The 19222-nt window shown below is 48.0% G+C and overlaps 1 protein-coding gene across 4 annotated transcripts in view; it reads right to left on the minus strand.

Annotated features, from left to right (window-relative positions):
• NFAT5 (nuclear factor of activated T cells 5) overlaps positions 1 to 19222 on the minus strand; it is a 383347-nt gene that overhangs the window by 228132 nt on the left and 135993 nt on the right. For 2 of the 4 annotated variants that reach the window (XM_033941877.1, XM_033941879.1), the window contains exon 3: positions 5440 to 5992. The exons of 1 other annotated variant lie outside the window; for it this stretch is intronic. In XM_033941877.1, the coding sequence (XP_033797768.1) occupies positions 5440 to 5992 (553 nt within the window). Of the gene's footprint in view, positions 1 to 5439; positions 5993 to 6434; positions 6497 to 19222 lie in introns of all 4 variants that reach the window. One more of the 4 variants, XM_033941878.1, reaches the window with a different exon arrangement.

Here is a 19222-nt window from a genome sequence, read left to right on the forward strand (position 1 = left end):
GGAGGACCACATCCCCTGCACCGACATTTGCAGGCACTGGGCTCCCCAGCCCCGCAGACTGGCATCCGTTGTAACTACCACCCAATCCGGCGTGGCCAACGGCATGCCCCTCCAAAGATGCAAGTCCTGGAGCCACCAGCACATGCTGCGAGCTGCTCGAGGACTCCATTGGAGACGAACATTGTAGTTCAGAGAAGCTGGGGACCAGCGAGAGAGCAGAGACTGCTGTAAGGGCCTCATGTGGCTCCGGGCCCAGGGAACCACCTCCAGAGTCGCCACCATGGAGCCCAGCACCTGTACATAATTCCACACTCGAGGTCTTGCTGACCCGAGAAGGAGGCGAATTTGAGCCTGCAATTTCTCCCCCCGGTCTCGGGGCAGAAACACCTTCCCCAGAGCCGTATCGAACCTCACCCCCAGATGCACCAATGACTGCGATGGGGACAAAAAACTCTTGGGAAAGTTGACAATCCACCCCAACGACTGAAGGAGAGAGATTACTCTCTGAGTTACCGACAAACTCTCCTGTCGGGATGAGGCGCGGATCAACCAATCGTCTAAATAAGGGTGTACCCGAATCCCTTCCTTGCGTAGAAAAGCGGCTACCACCACCATGACTTTGGAAAACGTGCGGGGAGCCGTCGCCAGGCCAAAGGGCATTGCCCGAAACTGATAATGTTGGCCCAGAATCGCAAACCGCAGATACCGCTGATGCGGAGGCCATATCGGAATATGGAGGTACGCCTCCTTGAGATCGAGGGACGTGAGGAACTCTCCCGGTCTTACCGCCGCAATAACCGAGCGTACTGTTTCCATACGGAAATGGCGCACACTGAGGAATCTGTTGACCCCTTTGAGATCCAGCACCGGTCTGAAGGACCCCCCCTTCTTTGGTACAATGAAGTAAAGGGAATATATATCGCGGCCTACCTCTTCCGGGGGCACCGGAACCACCGCCCCCAGATCGAGCAGCACCTGAAGAGTCCTGCGGACCTCGGCTCCCTTGGCCGCCCCATTGCACGGGGACACCAAGAAAGAATCTACGACGGGAGAGGCGAATTCTAATTTGTACCCTTCGTGAACAATGTCCAACACCCACTGATCGGACGTGACTGCGGCCCACTCCGCCCTGAATGCCGAAAGCCGACCCCCTAAGGGCAGGGCGGAGGGAGCCAAGCCCCCGTCATTGTGGAGTGCGACTGGCTGGGGTACGTGTAGACTGTCCTGCAGAGGGTTTCGTTGTGCGAAAGGAACTCCTCTGCTGAAACCGAGGTCTCGAAGCAGAGAACGGGCCAGATACGGACCTGGAAAAAGGTTTACCAGCCCTGGCACGCCTAACATCCCGGAAACGTGGCCTAGACGATGAGGACCTTACCGGGGGCCTAGACCTGTCCTCCGGTAAACGCTGAGTTTTGGTATCCCCAAAATCCTTCACCAGTTTATCCAAATCATCCCCAAACAATAAACCCCCTTTAAAAGGGAGTCTCACCAGCCGAAGCTTGGACGCTGCATCGGCCGCCCAATGACGGAGCCACAAGGATCTGCGTGAAACCACAGACAGAGACATCTGTTTCGCAGACGCCCGAATAATATCATATAAGGAGTCTGCCAAATAAACTAGGCCGGCCTCCAAATCCGCCAGCTCCGAAGGGACAGAACCCCCAGACTCCAGCAAATTATCGGTCATCCCTTGTGACCACTGCAGACATGCACGCGCCGCGTAAGAACTGCAGATTGCGGCCTGTAAAGTAACTGCAGCCACTTCAAAGGACATCTTTAGGGATGCCTCAATCTTTCTATCCTGCGCATCCTTTAGTGTCACGCCCCCTTCTACCGGCAAGGTAGTTCTTTTAGTCACCGCCGCCACCAAGGCGTCCACCCTAGGTAACCTAAACTTTTCCAGTTCGGTCGGGTCAACCGAATACAATAGCCTCATGGCTTTTGCCACCCTCAAACTGGCCTCCGGCGCCTCCCATTGCGCCGAGATCAGCTCCTGCATGGCTTCATGGACCGGAAAGGACTTAGGCGGCCTACGTGTCCCTGCCATCAAGGGGTTACCGGACACCTTAGCATCTTCCTGAGTAATGTTCAAACTCTGCAAAGCCTTTGAAATAAAGGAAGAAAGCTCCTCTCTATGGAACAAACGGAGAGCGGAAGGGTCATCCACCTCCCTACCCGGGAGACTCTCCGCGTCCCAATCCAATAGCTCACCTTCCTCTAACGATTCAGGAAGTGAGAAAGGCGACCTCTGCAAAATATCTTCAGCCTCCACAGACACCAGTCTGCGCTTCTTTGCCCCCTGCGACCGCCCCGGGGACCCTGCAGCCCCCACAGTGGGTCCGATATCCGTCCCCTCCCCCCCCGCAGAGGTAGAGGGTACCGCAAGGGACCGCCCGGCCCCCAGCAGCGGCTGGGCAGGCTGCGAGGTCTGTAATTTAAAAGCCTGATGCAGCAACATTACAAATTCGGGCGAAAATGAACCCCAGTTAAGGGGCACTACCCCGCCTTGCTCCGAGCCGAGGAGCGGGCCCACGCCATCCTCCGGCGGTCTCGACTCTTTCCCCCCCCGCCGCCTCACACCTGTCCTCCGTGGCAGGGCCCTGCAGTAATCCTGCATCGACTTCGGGCGGCGGGGACAACGAGCGAGCGTCCCGCACCCGGGCAATGGCCGCCTCACAAGCCGTCAAAAACGGATCGTCTGCCGGTGCTTCCAAGCACCCGGCAGAGCAAAGATCCGACAGTGTTCGGCGCTTCCCACAGCGCGAACACTGCTGACCAGCCTCTGCAGCCATCCCCCCTCGGCTCAACCAAAGCTCCGAAGCTTTTCTCTTTTTTTTTTTTTTTTTTTTTTCACACACGCGGCGAACGGCGCCGAACGCCGACTCCGCCCCCCAAGACGCCCGGCACCCGGGAACGCTACGAGGCACCACTACAAACGAGTAAGTAAATTTACTCACCCAACTGGTCAGCCTCTCACCCCCGAAGCCAGGGAATCGTTGGTAAATGTACTGGAAGCCGAGTTAACCACTGCCCGGCTCAGTACTAGCAGGAAGGCTCCATTTTTATTTTTTTTTTTTTATACTGGAATGAAGAAGCCAGCCAATATCCTGCAACCTGGAAAGGAACCCCTCTATCCAACGGAGGGGAGGGTGGAGCAGGGACCTGGGAGGGCCCAGGTGTACCTCCCAAAGCCGGCACCAATCAGCCAGGCACCCCCAACCTACTGAAGAAAACTAGTCTCAACAGAGGACTTCCCACGGAACACCAATCCACTCTATCCGGCAGCAGCCAGAGACCAGGAGCTAGAAAGGTAGCTCCACCCCTGCTGGGAGATAGAGCAAAACTGAATCAACAGAGGGAACACCAGGCTTTAAGGCCAACTGTTAATCAGTTCTCTATCTCCACCTGCTGGTCGATGTGAGCTATACCCACTAGTCTCTGGATTCATCTGCTGCTTTGCTATGGAATGTAATCACAAAACAGAAAATAAAATTATTTTTTCTACCTTTTGTTATCTGGTCATTATTCAAATCTTGTGGGTCCCAGGCTCTGGTTGTCTTCTGATAACTTGCTTGCCAGGGTCTCCTTCTTTATCTGTGCTAACCATCCATCTGCCATTTCTGTCCTCCCCTTCCATTTCCTTTCCCTCCCCCGGAGATCTGGCATCTTTCCTTTTTTTTCGTCTCCATCCACAGATCCACCTTTTCTCAACTACCCTTTTATCCAGCAACTCTCCCTCCTTCCCCACCACCCCAGGGTCTGCCATCTCTCCCTTTCTTTTCCCAACTACCCTCCTATCCAGTATCTCTATTCCCCCTCCACACCATCCATTGTGTCCAACTTCTCTCCCTTTCTGTTCCTTCCCTCCCTAAATCCCATTGTCCATCATCTCTCTCCCTCTTCTCTATTTTTAGACCCATTATTTCTTCCCCCCCAAAGTTCGGCACATGCATGTCTCTTTGAACCCCCCCTTCCCTCCCTCCGTGTACTTCTACACCAGGGCCCCCCTCCCCTGAAGGTCTGTCCCCCCTGAAGGCCCATCCCCCCCTTGAAGGCCTATCTCCTCCCCTTGAAGGCCTGCCTGCTTGTCCCACCCCCCTTGAAGGCCTGTCTCCCCCTGAAGGCCTGCCTGCCTGTCCCCCCTGAAGGCCTGTCTCCCCCCTTGAAGGCCTGCATCCAACCCCTGAAGACCTGCCTGACTGTCCCCCCTGAAGGCCTGTCCCACCCCCCTTGAAGACTTGTCCCCCCCTTGAAGGCCTGTCCCCCCTGAAGGCTGGCTTGCCTGACTGACCCCCTGAAGGCCTGTCCCACCCCCCTTGAAGGCCTGTCTCCCCTTGAAGGCCTGCCTACCTGCCCCCCCTGAAGGCCTGTACCACCCCCCTTGAAGGTCTGTCAACTCCCTTGAAGGCCTGCATCCAACCCTTGAAGACCTGACTGTCCCCCCTGAAGGCCTGCCCCACTCCCCTTGAAGACCTGTCTTCCCCCTTTGAAGGCCTGTCCCCCCTGAAGGCTGACCTGCCTGCCTGTCCCCCCTGAAGGCCTGTCTCCCCCCCTTGAAGGCCTGCCTGACCCCCCCTGAAGTTCTGCCCCACCCTGAAGGACTGCTAACACACACACCCCTCCCGGAAGGCCTGCGTGTTCCACCTGGCCTCCCACTGGTGTCCGGCTTTCCCCCTGGCCTCTCCGCACCATTTACCTTTGAAGACCAGCCTGCAAACAAGATCACGGTTATAGTGTCTTTCCAAACTGCTTCGGAGCTGTTTCCTCCTCAGCGGTCCCGCCCCTCCTCTGACATCAGAGGAGGGGCGGGACCGCTGAGGAGGAAACAGCTCCGAAGCAGTTTGGAAAGACGCTATAACCGCGATCTTGTTTGCAGGCTAGTCTTCAAAGGTAAACGGTGCGGGGAGGCCAGGGGGGAATCCGGATGTCAGGGGAGAGAAACCGGACGCCAGAGGGGAGAAAGCCGGAAAGCAGCACTTCCTGACTGACCCTCCCCCTTTGTCCTCTAAAGCAGGTGCGGCAGCGGGCAGCCAGCAAGAGTAGCGCTGCCGCTCCTGCTTTAGGGGGCGAGGGTCAACCGAATCAGGAAGCCGATTTTTTTGGGCTTTGAATCGATTCAAATTGATTCACCTGAAGTGAATCGGTGAATCGATTCGAATCGGGAATCGGGCAGCACTACTGCATACAATGGAGGTGGATAGTCTGAAAACATGACTGGTTAAGTGTGTCCTGAGGACTAGGCTGAGAACCCCTGATTTATACTCAAGATTCAGAAGATTAAAATTAATGATGAATACAGAGCTACAATAAAATCTCTCACTACAGTCACAAAATTGCTATTTGCTACACCTGTATGTGGGAACCTGAACAGCATGCTTGATAAAAACAAAAGGGCAGTGTTGCCAAAGGAAACAGAATATGAAAAATACAAATACCAACCCATTGCTTGCTTGGGCGTTGCTTTTGTTGTCCGAGGTGAGCTGGGAAAGCACATAGTGAGGCCCTCTAGCACTGTCAGCATCAAATACATCCAAGTTGGATTCTTCAGCATCTCGGTGTTTGACTCCAGGCCTCTGCTTTGAATTGCGCTTTCGTGACTTACGTGGCACCTCTGTGTTATCATTGTAGGAACTGGTGCTCATATTGCTGAAGTTAGACGTGGAATCCTCCATCCATATGCTGCTCAACTCAGAATCCAATCCACCCTCCTCATCCTGGCAGGACATCTGACTGTTATCCAACAAGTCCTCAGGTGGTGGTGAGATATTCAGGACCGTCCATTGCTGTGGTGTGGATTGACGCTGCTGGACTGTGTTACTGGTTAACTGATTTTCACTTACCCCATGGTTACTTACCTCCACAGCTGTGCAGTTCTCCACTTGCATAGCTTTGGAGTCTGTGACCGAGGTAGCGTATATGGTATGGCTGGAAATGGTGGTAAAGGAGCTGCAAGCGCCGCCCATGGAGGAAGAGGAGGAAGATGAAGATGCATCTGCGGTGTACAATTTCAAAGTAAATACACAGATTTTCACCTGCACTGGCTAGCAGTCCCATTGAAATTAGGTATTCTGAGAACAGAATTTTTCCCCAAATGAGTATTTGGAATTTGATAAGTTTTAGAATGGAAATGCTTCAAGCATTACAAAAAGCCTCATTCATAAGTTTTGTATACATTTAATTTTTTTGCTATGTAGCAATCAATTATAAAATGTACCCTTAATATTAGTCTTTAAAAGGCTGCAAGCAAATAAAAGAGCTTCTTTGCCTTCAGTAATTTCATTTTGGCTTTAATTATTTTAACTAAAGGGTAACCCCATTGCAAAAATGTATGCTTGTAGTACACATTCAATGCCAATTAAAACATTTATCATAAAAATAATTTTTTGAAAGGCGGGACTGTGCTTAGCCACAAAATATTAAAGTAAGTTTCTAACCTATGAAGCAGAGAACTACAGGTCATTTTTAATGCAGACACTCCCTGCTTCAGAGGCAATTCCTGGAATAAAAATATGAGAAAATAAATGAGAAACAGCTGCTGATTATTCCAGATATCAATTTTAAAAATGAGAAAAATAATTAAAAAGGAATATAAAATAAGCTGAATTGCAGGCAAAATGGAACTGATATTAGTCAGTGTCTTCCAGTTTCCTCTTAAGACTTGAAGAGGTGGAATGGTTTTGGTTTCAGGTATACTAGATACTAGAAGCCAAACACTGTCTTAAGCCCTAAGCCACTCACACTTCACTGAAAGTTTGAAAAAAAAAAAAGGCTAGCTCTTCCACAACTTTCCGAATTGTTATACTTTGTCACCCCTCAAATACCCTCGTGCTTTGTTCCTTTCCCCTCCCTTTACATTTATTTTAATATGATGGATCCCTTTTGTGTCAAGTATGTCTGTTCATGGTTTATAATAATCCCTGTGAGTCTTCCCTATTTTTTATTCTTGTAAAACTTGAAACGAACAAAAATCAATGAAGCTGTAACTCAAGGAATCAGGCTATCCATCTTAAGGACTCTGGAGGTGCTTTTACTAAGGCGTGCTAAATGCTAACGCATCCATAGAATATAATGGGCGCATTAGCACTAAATCGGCTACCGCACCTTAGCAAAAGACCCAATTTATTTGTAATGTTAATGTATTTTGTAGTTTACATTTTTGCCTGTATATATACTATTGTAAATCAATCAGATAAAAATATGATATATTACTGGTATTTTTTAAAATATATTATCCCAAGTCAATAAATGAAATTAAGGACAAAATTAGGAAGAAAAAAAAGTTACAATAGAGGCAAAGCCAAATATTCATCATCAAAGACTCCCTAGACAGAAGCAGAATTGAGCCAACTCTTCAGTTCTGCTCGTGTTGCTGATTTAGCCATGGTTTCAGTAAGATTTGTGCAAGATGGAATTAGTGACTGTAGCACAATTTCAAATTGGTTTTCTTTCAACAGTTCAGGGAGGTGGAGAGGTGCAACTGGGCAGTAGCTGAAAAAGTATCAGTTCCATTTCCCATTTTCTTTGTGCTTTTGCCTAAAGCAGCAGCTAAAAATCAGAGGATTCTGTTGCTTTCTAAGGTTGTAACATTTAAATAAAATTCAATTCAATGTTTTTTTCTATCATGCATTAAAGAAATGCTTATTTTAGAAAAATATCTTTCAGCAAGCCTAACTTTCAAATACTAAATCTAAACAATATCATTGGTAAAAATGATTGAGGACATGGTTTGCAGCCACTTTGAGTTGAGAGGGTTGTTGCTTATTTTAAAGAAACATGTGCCAGTTCCAAGTGTTGCCCATATCACCTCAAAAAGTCGGTTAAGGCTGTAAATAAATGCAAGCATCTGCCCATTTCGACTTCAATCCTTTACTACCTTTAGCAAAATGTAAGAAGGGATTTTTAATAATGTGCTGGGAACAACCAAGCAAGGGAGAGTGTGGCACAGTGGTTAAAGCTCCAGCCTCAGCACCCTGGGGTTATGGGTTCAAACCCACACTGTTCCTTGTGACCCTGGGCAGGTCACTTAATCCCCCCATTGCCCCAGGCACATTAGCTAGATTGTGAGCCCACCAGGACAGACAGGAAAAAATGCTTGAGTACCTGAATAAACCAATCGGTATAGAAAATTGAATAAATAAAAATCTATCCCATAATTAAAGCCAGTTAAACCAGGTTCAGGAGCCCCACTTTATTTGAATTACAAACATACTGTATAACACTGTCAACCTAGTAACCAGGTCTGACAATGTTTTATGTGTCATTAACACATGCCAATTGTGTGTCTCTTTAGGATCTGATATGTTGCAGTGGTCTCAAACTCAAATCCTTTGCAGGGCCACATTTTGGATTTGTAGGTACTTGGAGGGCCTCATGTCTTATTAAAAAAATGACAATTTTGCATGAGGTAAAACTCTTTCTAGTTTATAAATCTTTCCTTTTGGCTAAGTCATAATAATAATATTGCAATTTATAGCTAAAGAGACATATGATCAAGAAACTGTTTTGTTTTACTTTTGTGATTATAGTACCTGGTGGGCCACAAGTTTGAGACCACTGTGTTAGAGCTATGCCAGCGATTAGAAAAACTTGGTGTACTTCGTTAAATTTATCCAAAAAAGCCGAGCAAATTCCAGTGACAAAACATTTGAAGAAAAGTCTAAACAGTATGCTTACAGATAAAAAACCAACAACAACTTAACACAGATCATCCAATCTGTTTGGTTTTATAGGTAATTGCTGGGTAGAAAACAAAATACCCTATCATACATCACATCTTAATATAATAATTCTCAAATCTAGCATTCATAGAAACATAGAAAATGACAGCAGAAAAGGGCCACGGCCCAACAAGTCTGTCCACTCTAATGACCCAGCCCCCTAATTTCTTCCTTGAAGTGATCCCACATGCTTATCCCATTTTTTTCTTAAAATCTAGCATGCTGCTGGCCTCATCTACCTGCAGTGGAAGATCATTCCAATGATCAACGACTCTTTCGTGAAGAAATAATTCCTGGTGTCGCTATGAATCTCCCACCCCTGATTTTCAATGGATGCCCTCTTGTTGCCGTAGATTAAATTCTCAAGGATATCAAGACAGTCAAATTAGACATAACGTTTCATGACCATCCACTACCAACATCCTAAAATCCAAACCTTGTTATACAAAACAACTACCTTTAAGTTCAGCAGAATGTATCCCAACAGGACAATGATTACATTCCAGAGATGATGGAAAATAAGAGACCTCTGTATTCCCTGCTTTATGGATAGACTTTGAAACATACAGAGTACAGCGAAGTGCCAAGAGGGCTTTCACACCACCTCTCAGAAGCAACATGTGTTAATCTAAGATGGACATTACTTTATAATGGTACAGAATGCTCACTTTGAACATAAGGCAAACAATGCTTTTCAGGAAATCTTGTCCATACACTTTGCCTTTAGTTAATCCTGTAAAAAAATGACCATTCATAATTTAGTAGAAGAGTAATTAAGAGCAGACGGTAGAACAGTTGCAAGATGCCGTCAGCAGAATCCATTCTCACTGTGTATCTGAGGAAATAGCCCATTATATTAAACTAACCTAGCAGATGACTTTTTTACAGCATTGTGAATTGCATTGCTATTTGCCAGTGAAAGGCAATATATAAAGTACAATAAGCCATAATGGGAGTTTAGACCAATCAAAGCAGGAAGGCAGAGAGCATTAGTACAAAATAGGGAAAAGAGAAAAACTACATCAAGAACAAAAAAAAAAGGGAGAAAGTCAAGAGAAAGAAAAAATCAAAACAGAATGCTAAAGAAAAATAATTAAAGGTAGCAAATTTTAGGAAAACATTTTCTTTCAATTTAAATCCTTCACGCAGATTATCTGCTACCCTATTAATTAGGAATGCTAACCTTGGTTTTCACATTCTACCCCTACATTTTACTTTGCTTTTACCTATTTGATTTTAAATTAACAAGCAGTCAGGATAATTTTCATGTTTATAGGGACATGAGTTATCCATAAAATTAAGACTTGATAATTATAAGAAGTTAGGGAAATCAAATGCTTACACTTCTACTGTCAGATACAACCATACTGAAGGAAAAATTATGTTCTTACCTGTTAATTTTCTTTCCTTTAGACGCAGCAGATGAATCCAGAGACCAATGGGATAGCCCACATCTACCAGCAGGCGGAGATAGAGAAACTGATTAACAGGTGGTCCTATTGGCTGGCACACCTCCTGCATCTTCAGTATTGCTCATTGCCCAAGCATCCGTAACCATCAATAGGCATAGCATGTAAAAAACTTCTTTCCCATAACAAATCACAAAAGGCAATAATACAGAATACAACCATCAATAATAACAAACTTCAAAAGTTGCAAAAGAAAACCTGACAGACAATATCCAGAAAGGGTGGGGCTCTGGATTCATCTGCTGCGTCTAAAGGAAAGAAAATTAACAGGTAAGAACATAATTTTTCCTTCCTTAGCAACAGCAGCAGATGAATCCAGAGACCAATGGGATGTAGCAAAGCAATCCTCAATCTGGGTGGGAAGCAAACGCCGGCTCTGCAACAACCGAAGCACTAAACGCATCCACCGCATGTGCCCCCACATCCAACCAGTAATGCTGAGATAAAGCACTCTCGGAAGACCAAGTAGCGCGAGACAAAACTCCTCCAAGGAAAAAACCTCTGGACCGAGTCCAAGAAGTAGCCATCGCTCTGGCGGAATAGTCATGAAGCTCTTTCGCCAACCGCTTCCCTGCCATCAAGCAAGCGTAAATAATGTCCTTCTGGACCCATCGAGTGATGGAGGCTTTGGACGCTGCCATATGTTTGAGGCGTCCCTTGAAGAATACAAAAAGGTGATCTAAACAACTAAAAGTTGTTAGAAACCTAGCTTGCGGAGAACGCTACACACTTTCAAAAAAAATGCAGTGAATAAAAACACATCTCCCCATTTCTCCTCCCAGGAAGAAGGAAGGAAAAGTGAGAGTGTCATAAAAGAAAGGATGACACTTCCTTAGAAAGAAATTGTGGTACCGTCCGAACTGACACCTCAGATTTTGTAAATCAGAAATAGGAATCTCCGCCGAACAAGGCCTGCAACTCAGAAAACCGCCGAGCTGAAGCCATGGCCACAAGAAACCCCGTGTTCAACGGCACAGCCCTTTAGAGTCTCAAAAGACAAGAATGAAATTAAGCCTTCGGTAAATGCGAAGAAGTACCTTAAGACTGTACTCTAGACAGGGCTTTCTAAGAGGTGTACGAATATATCGTACTCTGTTTAGGAACTGAACTACATGAAGCTGAGAAGTAAGCGAAGAGCAATATACCTAGCCCTTGTAACAAGCTAAGAATGGCACTTGAAGCTGAAGGGAATTGAATGCTAAGCCCTTGGCAATACACTTGTGCCAAAAAAGAACTCTGGAAGGGTGCAAATGTTGAGAAGTACCCAAGAAAAGAAAAACCTCCAAAAGGAAGCAGAAGCCACAGGTGAAGACGTCTATATTGCCTGGATAAGAGAAGAAATAATCTGCTTCGCATAACCCTTACACATCAGCCATGACTTTTCAAAAGCTAGTTCGTAATACCAAAGTAGTATGAATATCCATGTTGATCGGACCCTAGGTGAGTAAATCCGGAGATACCAGGAAACTCAACAGTCCAACTGTCAAAAGACTCATCAGAGCCGCATAGCAAGGATGGCACAGCCAATCCAGAGATTCTACAAATACTGTGCCCTGAAAGCGAGCTTGATATGGCAAATCCAAGCCATCTTCAGCCAGGGGAAAACACTGAAAAAAGAGAAACCAGAGGCGAGAAAGAAGCCACGCTGCTACCCCCTCTGACTCCCACTCCCTGTGCCCACCGAAGAAGCTAGGGAGCTGGAACGCCTGAGCCAAAATTCTCAATATCCAGGATATAGAAGATTGCACTATTACTAACATTTACACTTTCTTGTGCATACACAGCGCTGTACACTGTAACATACAATAAATGGGCCATGCTCAGAATTTGCAGAGAGAAAGTCTATCCAAACTTTTTTCCTGACCCATAAAATGATCTGCCAACAGAAGAGGAAGATGAGGGTCCACCCATTGAAATAGAACCACAACTTTACCCGCCAACTGAGTACATCACCTACTGCCCAGGCTGTTGAGAAATACCCTCATCATAATACTGACTGAAAAGACTTTCAGCGTCATTCCAGAAGAATGGTCTGAAGCTCCAGAAACGGTAGCCTGACCATGCTCCAGAGTAGAAGAATGAATAAGTACTGAGTCGCCTCTTAAGACCAGACCCCTGGAGCTGAGGATGGAAGGCACCGAGCCCCCCAACCCGACAGCCCAGGATGTTTGGTAACCATAAGCTGGTCCAGCAAAGACAGAGGCATGATTTGAAAAGAGAAATCTCGTTGAGCCACCAAATCATACAGAGTGATGTTTGAGGAGCCTACCAAATAATTGGAGCCCTGAGATACCGGCAACCACCGGAAAAAAACCAATGCTGTAGCTTTATAATGGGAAAGCAAGACGAAGTTCCCAGTGGAGTCAGCAACATGGATCCTAGAACCTGTACAGAATCCCATACTCTTGGTCATGGTGACCGAAGAATGCAAACCTGAGACTGTGACCCATCGCCCTAGTCTCTGGGAAGAAACACATTTCTATCCTATATGAATAAAAACATCTCCCCGATATACCTATAAATAGTACAGGAGAAAAGAGCACTGTGCAAATTCGAAGATTCACGTCCAAAGAACTGAGGAAAAGAAACCACCCTTTTCGGGTCAGTCAAATGGCCCGACTGGAAGACGTCCAAATCAAGCAGTCAGTCAAGAAGAAAGTAGGTGAATCGCCTGGTAGTGCCAAAACGGTACCACTGCCCACATTTTCTAAAATGTTCGTGAGGCCTTGGGTAGGCGAAATGGCATGTGCTCCAAGAGAGGCAAGCAAACCTAGTGCCGATTCGGAGTCCATAGTGAAAATGTAAATATTCTCCCAGTTTTTCTGCAGAAATGTATAACCCTAAGAAATTAATTCAGCAGAATGGGATCCAGCCTGTCCAATGCCCCCGTCTTAGGCACCAAGCAGTAAGTGGAACAATGTCCCTTAGTTCCTGAAGAACTATAAGAAATGCCCTGAGGACCAATAACACTTAAAAGGGAAACATAAAACATAGAGATTCCAAGAACGAATCGGAAACCTGAGGAGGATGCAAAGTTGCAAGCATCTTGAAAAATGTTCACAGCCCCCTGACCTGACATTATAGCGTCTTCTCCCTCATGAGAAAGCCTGAAGAGTCATTGGAAGAAGTCAAGATCCCCTCAGAATGAAGTGCAGAAGGTTAGGGAACAGCAGGATGAGAACTGTAGGATCTGTAAGAAGAAATAAATTCTCCTAGGAAAAAATCAAGTTTCGCAATGTAAAAAGGAGTATACTGGAACCATGAAAACAGTACTAACTCCATGCAACATGAGCGAAATAAGTATGTCCTTTAAAGTGAATACGTACTAGATGCAATCAAGATGCTGTATCTACCACCCCGTGGAAAACAACAGCATCCTAACAGGTAGCAGACAAAGCTCACATCGTTAATGAGAGCTTCAGGGATGAGGCTAACAGCCACATAGCGCATGCTCGGGTTTGATAGAATAGGTAACTGGCTCCTGGTTAGAAGGAGCTGTACAGCCCTTCCTGTCTGGTCAGGGGGGGGGGGTCTGTCTAGAATGTGCCATGAGAAAATGGCGACAGGAGGTCAATCTCTCTCTGGTAATCCCCTTGAGTGCTAACCCCAGAGTCCGATTAAACTAGCAGCTTCCTTCAAGTGAATACAGCAGGAATACAGACATAGACATATAAATCTGCCCAAGCTTGTCCCAAAGCTGGTGAAACACATACAACTTGTCTGAACCAGAAAGGAGAGAAGCCGCAGCATACCCTGACCAAAGTAGGTTGGAAATAAACTACCGGAACGCTGCAGCTCTCCTGCCATCACCAGAGACCCAAGCGTGCACCTGATTCTCGCCAACAAGTGGCCGTTGCATCAACGCTCCTAGAAACATAGTCTGATTCAAGACCCGCAAAATTTACCCTGCCGCAGCCTACATAGAAAGAAAATCACTCGGGGAATAACTAGAAGAATGGTGCGGTGCTTCCCACAGCGCCGGAAAAAACATGTCCCGTCTCATGCGCGCTGCTATAAACCGGCACCTGCACAATCAGCTGCACATGGCCGCGACAAACACCGACGAAAGAGAGCCTCGGAGTAAACAGGACTACTACTGCTGCACTGAAACCCAATGAGGAGAACAAGTGCGAGTATGAAATCGCACCGCTACTGCCGCGCTGTAACCAACAAGGAAACCAAGCGCGTGCATGCAAAGGGCGGGAAAGTACCGGCTCCCTCAACGGATTTCTAGTCATAAAACTTAGCCTCAATAAAATATCCATTCCTTAAACGTACGTTGACCGAACCCACAGTACTAAGACCCCCAAACAGAACCTGAAGTTCACACAAAAGTAAAAAATACATACATACTCACAAGCTTATTGTTAGGGCCGGTTGAAGCCAGTAAGGAAAAATTATGTTCTTACCTATTAATTTTCTTTCCCTTAGATGCAGCAGATGAATCCAGAGATCAATGGGATAGCACACATCTACCAGCAGGCGAAGATAGAGAAACTGATTAACAGGTGGTCCTATTGGCTGGCACTCCTTCTGTATCTCCAGTATGCTCTATCTCCCAGCAGGTGATAGTCGCTATTCAACTAGCTCCTGAATTCTGGCTGTGTCTGGAAAATTATTTTCTCCTGTTGAGGTTTCTCTTCAGTGAGACAGGGGGATCCGGCTGAACGGTTCCGGCTTTAGGGGTTCCACCTGGGCCCCCCCAGGTCCCTGCCTCACCCTCTCTCCATTGCTAGAGGGTCTGACTGGGTCTCGATTTTTTTTTCTTCTTTCCCTTCTCTGTTTAAAAAAAAAAAAGGGAGACCACAATTGCTACATTCTGCCCTGTTAGTGCTGCACAACCAGCTCTTCCCTAGCAACAGCAGCAGATGAATCCAGAGACCAATCGGATAGCACACATCTACCAGCAGGCGGAGATAGAGAAACTGATTAACAGGTGGTCCTATTGGCTGGCACTCCTCCTGTATCTCCAGTATGCTCTATCTCCCAGCAGGTGTGGTCGCTATTCAACTAGCTCCTGGATTCTGGCTGTGACTGGATAGTTATTTTCTCCTGTTGAGGTTTCTCTTCAGTGAGCTGGCAATGCTATTTCTCCTGTTGAGATTTTCTCTTCAGTGAGACAGGGATGTCCGGCTGAACAGTGCCGGCTTTAGAGGTTACACCTGGGCCCCCCCCAGGTCCCTGCCTCACCCTCCCTCCATTGCTAGAGGGTCTGACTGGGTCTCAATTTTTTCTTCTTTCCCTTCTCTGTTAAAAAAAAAAAAAGAGAGAGACCACAGTTGCTACATTCTGCCCTGTTTTTGCTGCACTGCTAGCTCTAACTGGCTTCAACCGACCCTAACAACAAGCTTGTGAGTATGTCTGGTTTTTACTGTTGTTTGAACTTCAGGTTCTGTTTGGCAGTCTTAGTACTGTGGGTTCAGTCATCGTACATTTAAGGAATGGATATTTTATTGAGGCTAAGTTTAATGAGTAGAAATCCGTTGAGGGAGCCGGGACTTTCCCGCTCTTTGCATGCACACGCTTGGTTTCCTTGTTGGTTACAGCGCAGCAGTAGCGGTGCTCGCACTTGTTCTTCTTGTTGGGTTTCAGTGCAGCAGTAGTAGTCCTGTTTATTCTGAGGCTCTCTTTCGTTGGTGTTTTTCACGGCCATGTGCAGCTGATTGTGCCGGTGCCGGTTTATAGCAGCACGCATGAGATGGGACATGTTTTTTCTGGCGCTGTGGGAAGCACCGCACCATTCTTCTGGTTATTCCCCAAGTCTGATTTTCTTTCTATGCAGGCCGCGGCAGGGTAAATTTTGCGGGGCTTGATTCAGACTATGTTTCTAGGAACATTGATGCAGTGGCCACGTGTCAGCGAGAATCAGGCATGCGCTTGGGTCTCCGGCGATGGCAGGAGAGCTGCAGCGTTCCAATAGTTTATTTACAGCTGACTTTGGTCAGGGTATGCCGCGGCTTCTCTCCTTTCCGGTTCAGACAAGTTGTTCGTGTTTCACCAGCTTTGGGACAAGCTTAGGCAGATTTATATGTCTATGGCTGTGTTCCTGCTGTATTCCCTTGAAGAAAGCTGCTAGTTTAATCGGACTCTGGGGTTAGCATTCAAGGGGATTACCAGAGAGACTCTGACCTGTGCTAGGTCACCCAGTCTCGGTTTGTCTCCGGACTGGGTCGACATGCGGCACCTCACGGCACAGTGAGATCAGCAGTAAGATAATGCCCTATATTTCACACAGGTATCTCTGTACAGGTGCCCTGTATTTCTCATTGTCTCTCTTGGGGTCCCTGCAGATTGAGCCTTTGTCTGTTGGTAATTGTTCTTATTATCCCAGGACAAGCAGGCAGGTATTCTCACTAATGGGTGACGTGATCCAACGGAGCCCCGATGCGGACGCTTCTTTGAAGAAAAACTCGAAGTTTCGAATTGCCCGCACCGCGCATGTGCGAGTGCCTTCCTGCCCAGACCAGGGCGCGTCTCCTCAAGTCTTACTTTTCCGTGAAGCCGAGAAGTCCGTCTTCAACTGCGCAAAGTTTTCTTCACTTGTGCCTTCTAAGTCCGCAGTTTTGGTTTTATTTGATCTTAAACGCTGATTTTCGTCGTGTTTTATTGTTTTAAAAAAAAAAATTCTTCATTCCGTTCGACTGGGCAGGCCACGTGGCCGCAGCCCTGCGGCGGAGCTTTTTCGGCCTATGTCCCGGCCTATCACCGGTTTTAAAAAGTGTGACAAGTGCCAGCGCACGATTTCGCTAACGGACCCTCATCGACACTGTGTTCGGTGTCTCGGGCCTGAACATCTTCCGAAATCGTGCCGGCCTTGCTCCACACTCACCGCACGTGCTTTCAAGCGCCGTTGCGTCTTCTGGGAATCGCTGTTCATGGAGTCCTTGGCAGAGCCGTCGACCACGAAGGGTCCTTCGCCTTTGACATCATCCGCAACTCCACAGCCTACCACCTCTGCGGCGCCGAGTCTCATCAAGCCCGCCTCGTTTGTCCCGGCTCAGACTCCAGTGCCTGCTGCAATGCCTTCCTCAACCTCCTCAGGTCACGTAGCCCAGCAGCCCATTCCCCCAGTAGTGTTAAAAGTGCCCAAGGCGAAGACCAAGCACTCACACACTGCTCTGAGGGAGCGCGAGGCCCGCGCAGGTGGTGCCATTTCAGATGCGGATCCATCCTTGCCAACCTCGTTCCAGACCATGCTACAGAAGCACTTCATCGAGCTCTTTACCACGATGGGGCCTCAGCTTCTTTCCCAAATCCAGCCTGGGCACGTGGAGGCCTCCCGCGAGGTCGAGCTCCCTCCAGTGCCTCAGTGGGGAACACACTCTCAACAGGGAGCAGAGTCTCTGCGAGTGTCTGGTCTGGCAACAATGCATGCATCGCAAGGAGCAGAGTCTTTGCCCATGCTTCCATTGGAACCGATGCACTCGATGCAAGAGCAGAGTCTTTGCGAGTGCCTCCATTGGAACCGATTCACTTGATGCAAGGAGCAGAGTCTTTGCGAATGCCTCCATTTGAGCCGATTCACTCGATGCAAAGAGCAGAGTCTTTGCGAGTGCCTCCACTGGAGCCGATCACCCCGACGGTGTTCGAGCCTCTGCGGCAACCACCCCTGCTTCGATCGACCGCTTCCAGCCCCATCCACTATGTGGGGGCCTCAGCGAAGACCTACTCGCCTCGCCCATTGAGGCCGAGCTCTCGACACAGCTTGCATAACCGATCGAGGCACTCATCGAGGCACTCGTCCAGGCAGGCCTCGCCTCATCGGAAGCAAGCATACCTGGAGTATTCACCCACTATTCCTCCACCGATGCCGGAGCGAGGACACAATGGGATCCCTCTCACCGTCTCGATCCCTGTCCCTAATGGATCCGGATGCCTCAACCTCATCGAGCCCGTCTCGAGGCCCTGCAACGGCCAACCAACTGTCCTTCTCCTCGTTCCTTCAACAGATGGCTGATGACATGGACATCCCCCTGGACATGGAGTCCAAATTCTCAAAAGAATACCTGGAGACTATGCGCCTCCCTCAACCACTGGCGGGGTCCCTAAAGCTTCCCTTACACAAACTATTTTTCCAGACCTTTGCACAGTGCCTCGAGGCACCTTATTCGATTCCCGCGGTGCCGGGTAAGTTGGACACCAGATACCACACTGTTCATCGTAAGGGATTCAACGGCTCTCAGCTCTCCCATCAATCTCTGCTAGTGGAGTCCTCACTGAAGCGGTCCCATCCCTCCCAGGTCTACGCCTCCGTCCCACCTGGTAGAGAGGGAAAGACCATGGACTGGTTCGGCAGGAGAGTCTACCAGAACTCCATGATGGCCTCGAGAGTCCTGAATTACAACTTCCACTTCACAACACATTTGGAGTTCCTCTTGTCCGTACTCCAGAAGTTCACGCCATACGTGGATACTGGGGCACAATTCGAATACCACAAGGCGCTGGCTTCGTTATCCCAGCTCCGGGTGCAGCTTATGCAGTCCTCCTACGACACCTTCAAGCTCGCGGCACGGGCCGCAGCATGTTCGGTGGCTATGCGCCGGCTGGCGTGGCTGAGGACAATCAACATGGACCCCAACCTCCAGGACAGGCTTGCCAATGTTCCATGCGCTTGCACCGACCTCTTTGATGAGTCCATCGAGGCGGTAACCAAGAAGCTCTCGGACCATGAGAAGTCATTCCAGTCCATCCTGCGTCCGAAGCCCAAGCCTGCTCCTCCTCGTCAATCACGCCCGCCACTGATCTACCAGTGGCGTTACCCCCCGCAACAGGCTCCCCCCATCCGGCAGCCTGTGAAGAGACAGAACCCGCAGAAACATCAGTAAAAGCCTCTACCACCTGCTGTTCCTAAGGCGCCTCAGCCCTTTTGACTGTCTCAAAGAGAGCATAACCTCTGTCGTTCTACCTTCTTCAGCATCTCCACCTATCGGAGGTCGCATCCACCATTTTTTCCATTGATGGACGACTGTCACCACCGACCTCTGGGTCCTCTCCATCGTCAGGGAGGGATACTCCCTTCAATTCCACCAGGTTCCT

Source organism: Geotrypetes seraphini, chromosome 4 (genome assembly GCF_902459505.1).
Source record: "Geotrypetes seraphini chromosome 4, aGeoSer1.1, whole genome shotgun sequence".
NCBI classification, from domain to species: domain Eukaryota; kingdom Metazoa; phylum Chordata; class Amphibia; order Gymnophiona; family Dermophiidae; genus Geotrypetes; species Geotrypetes seraphini.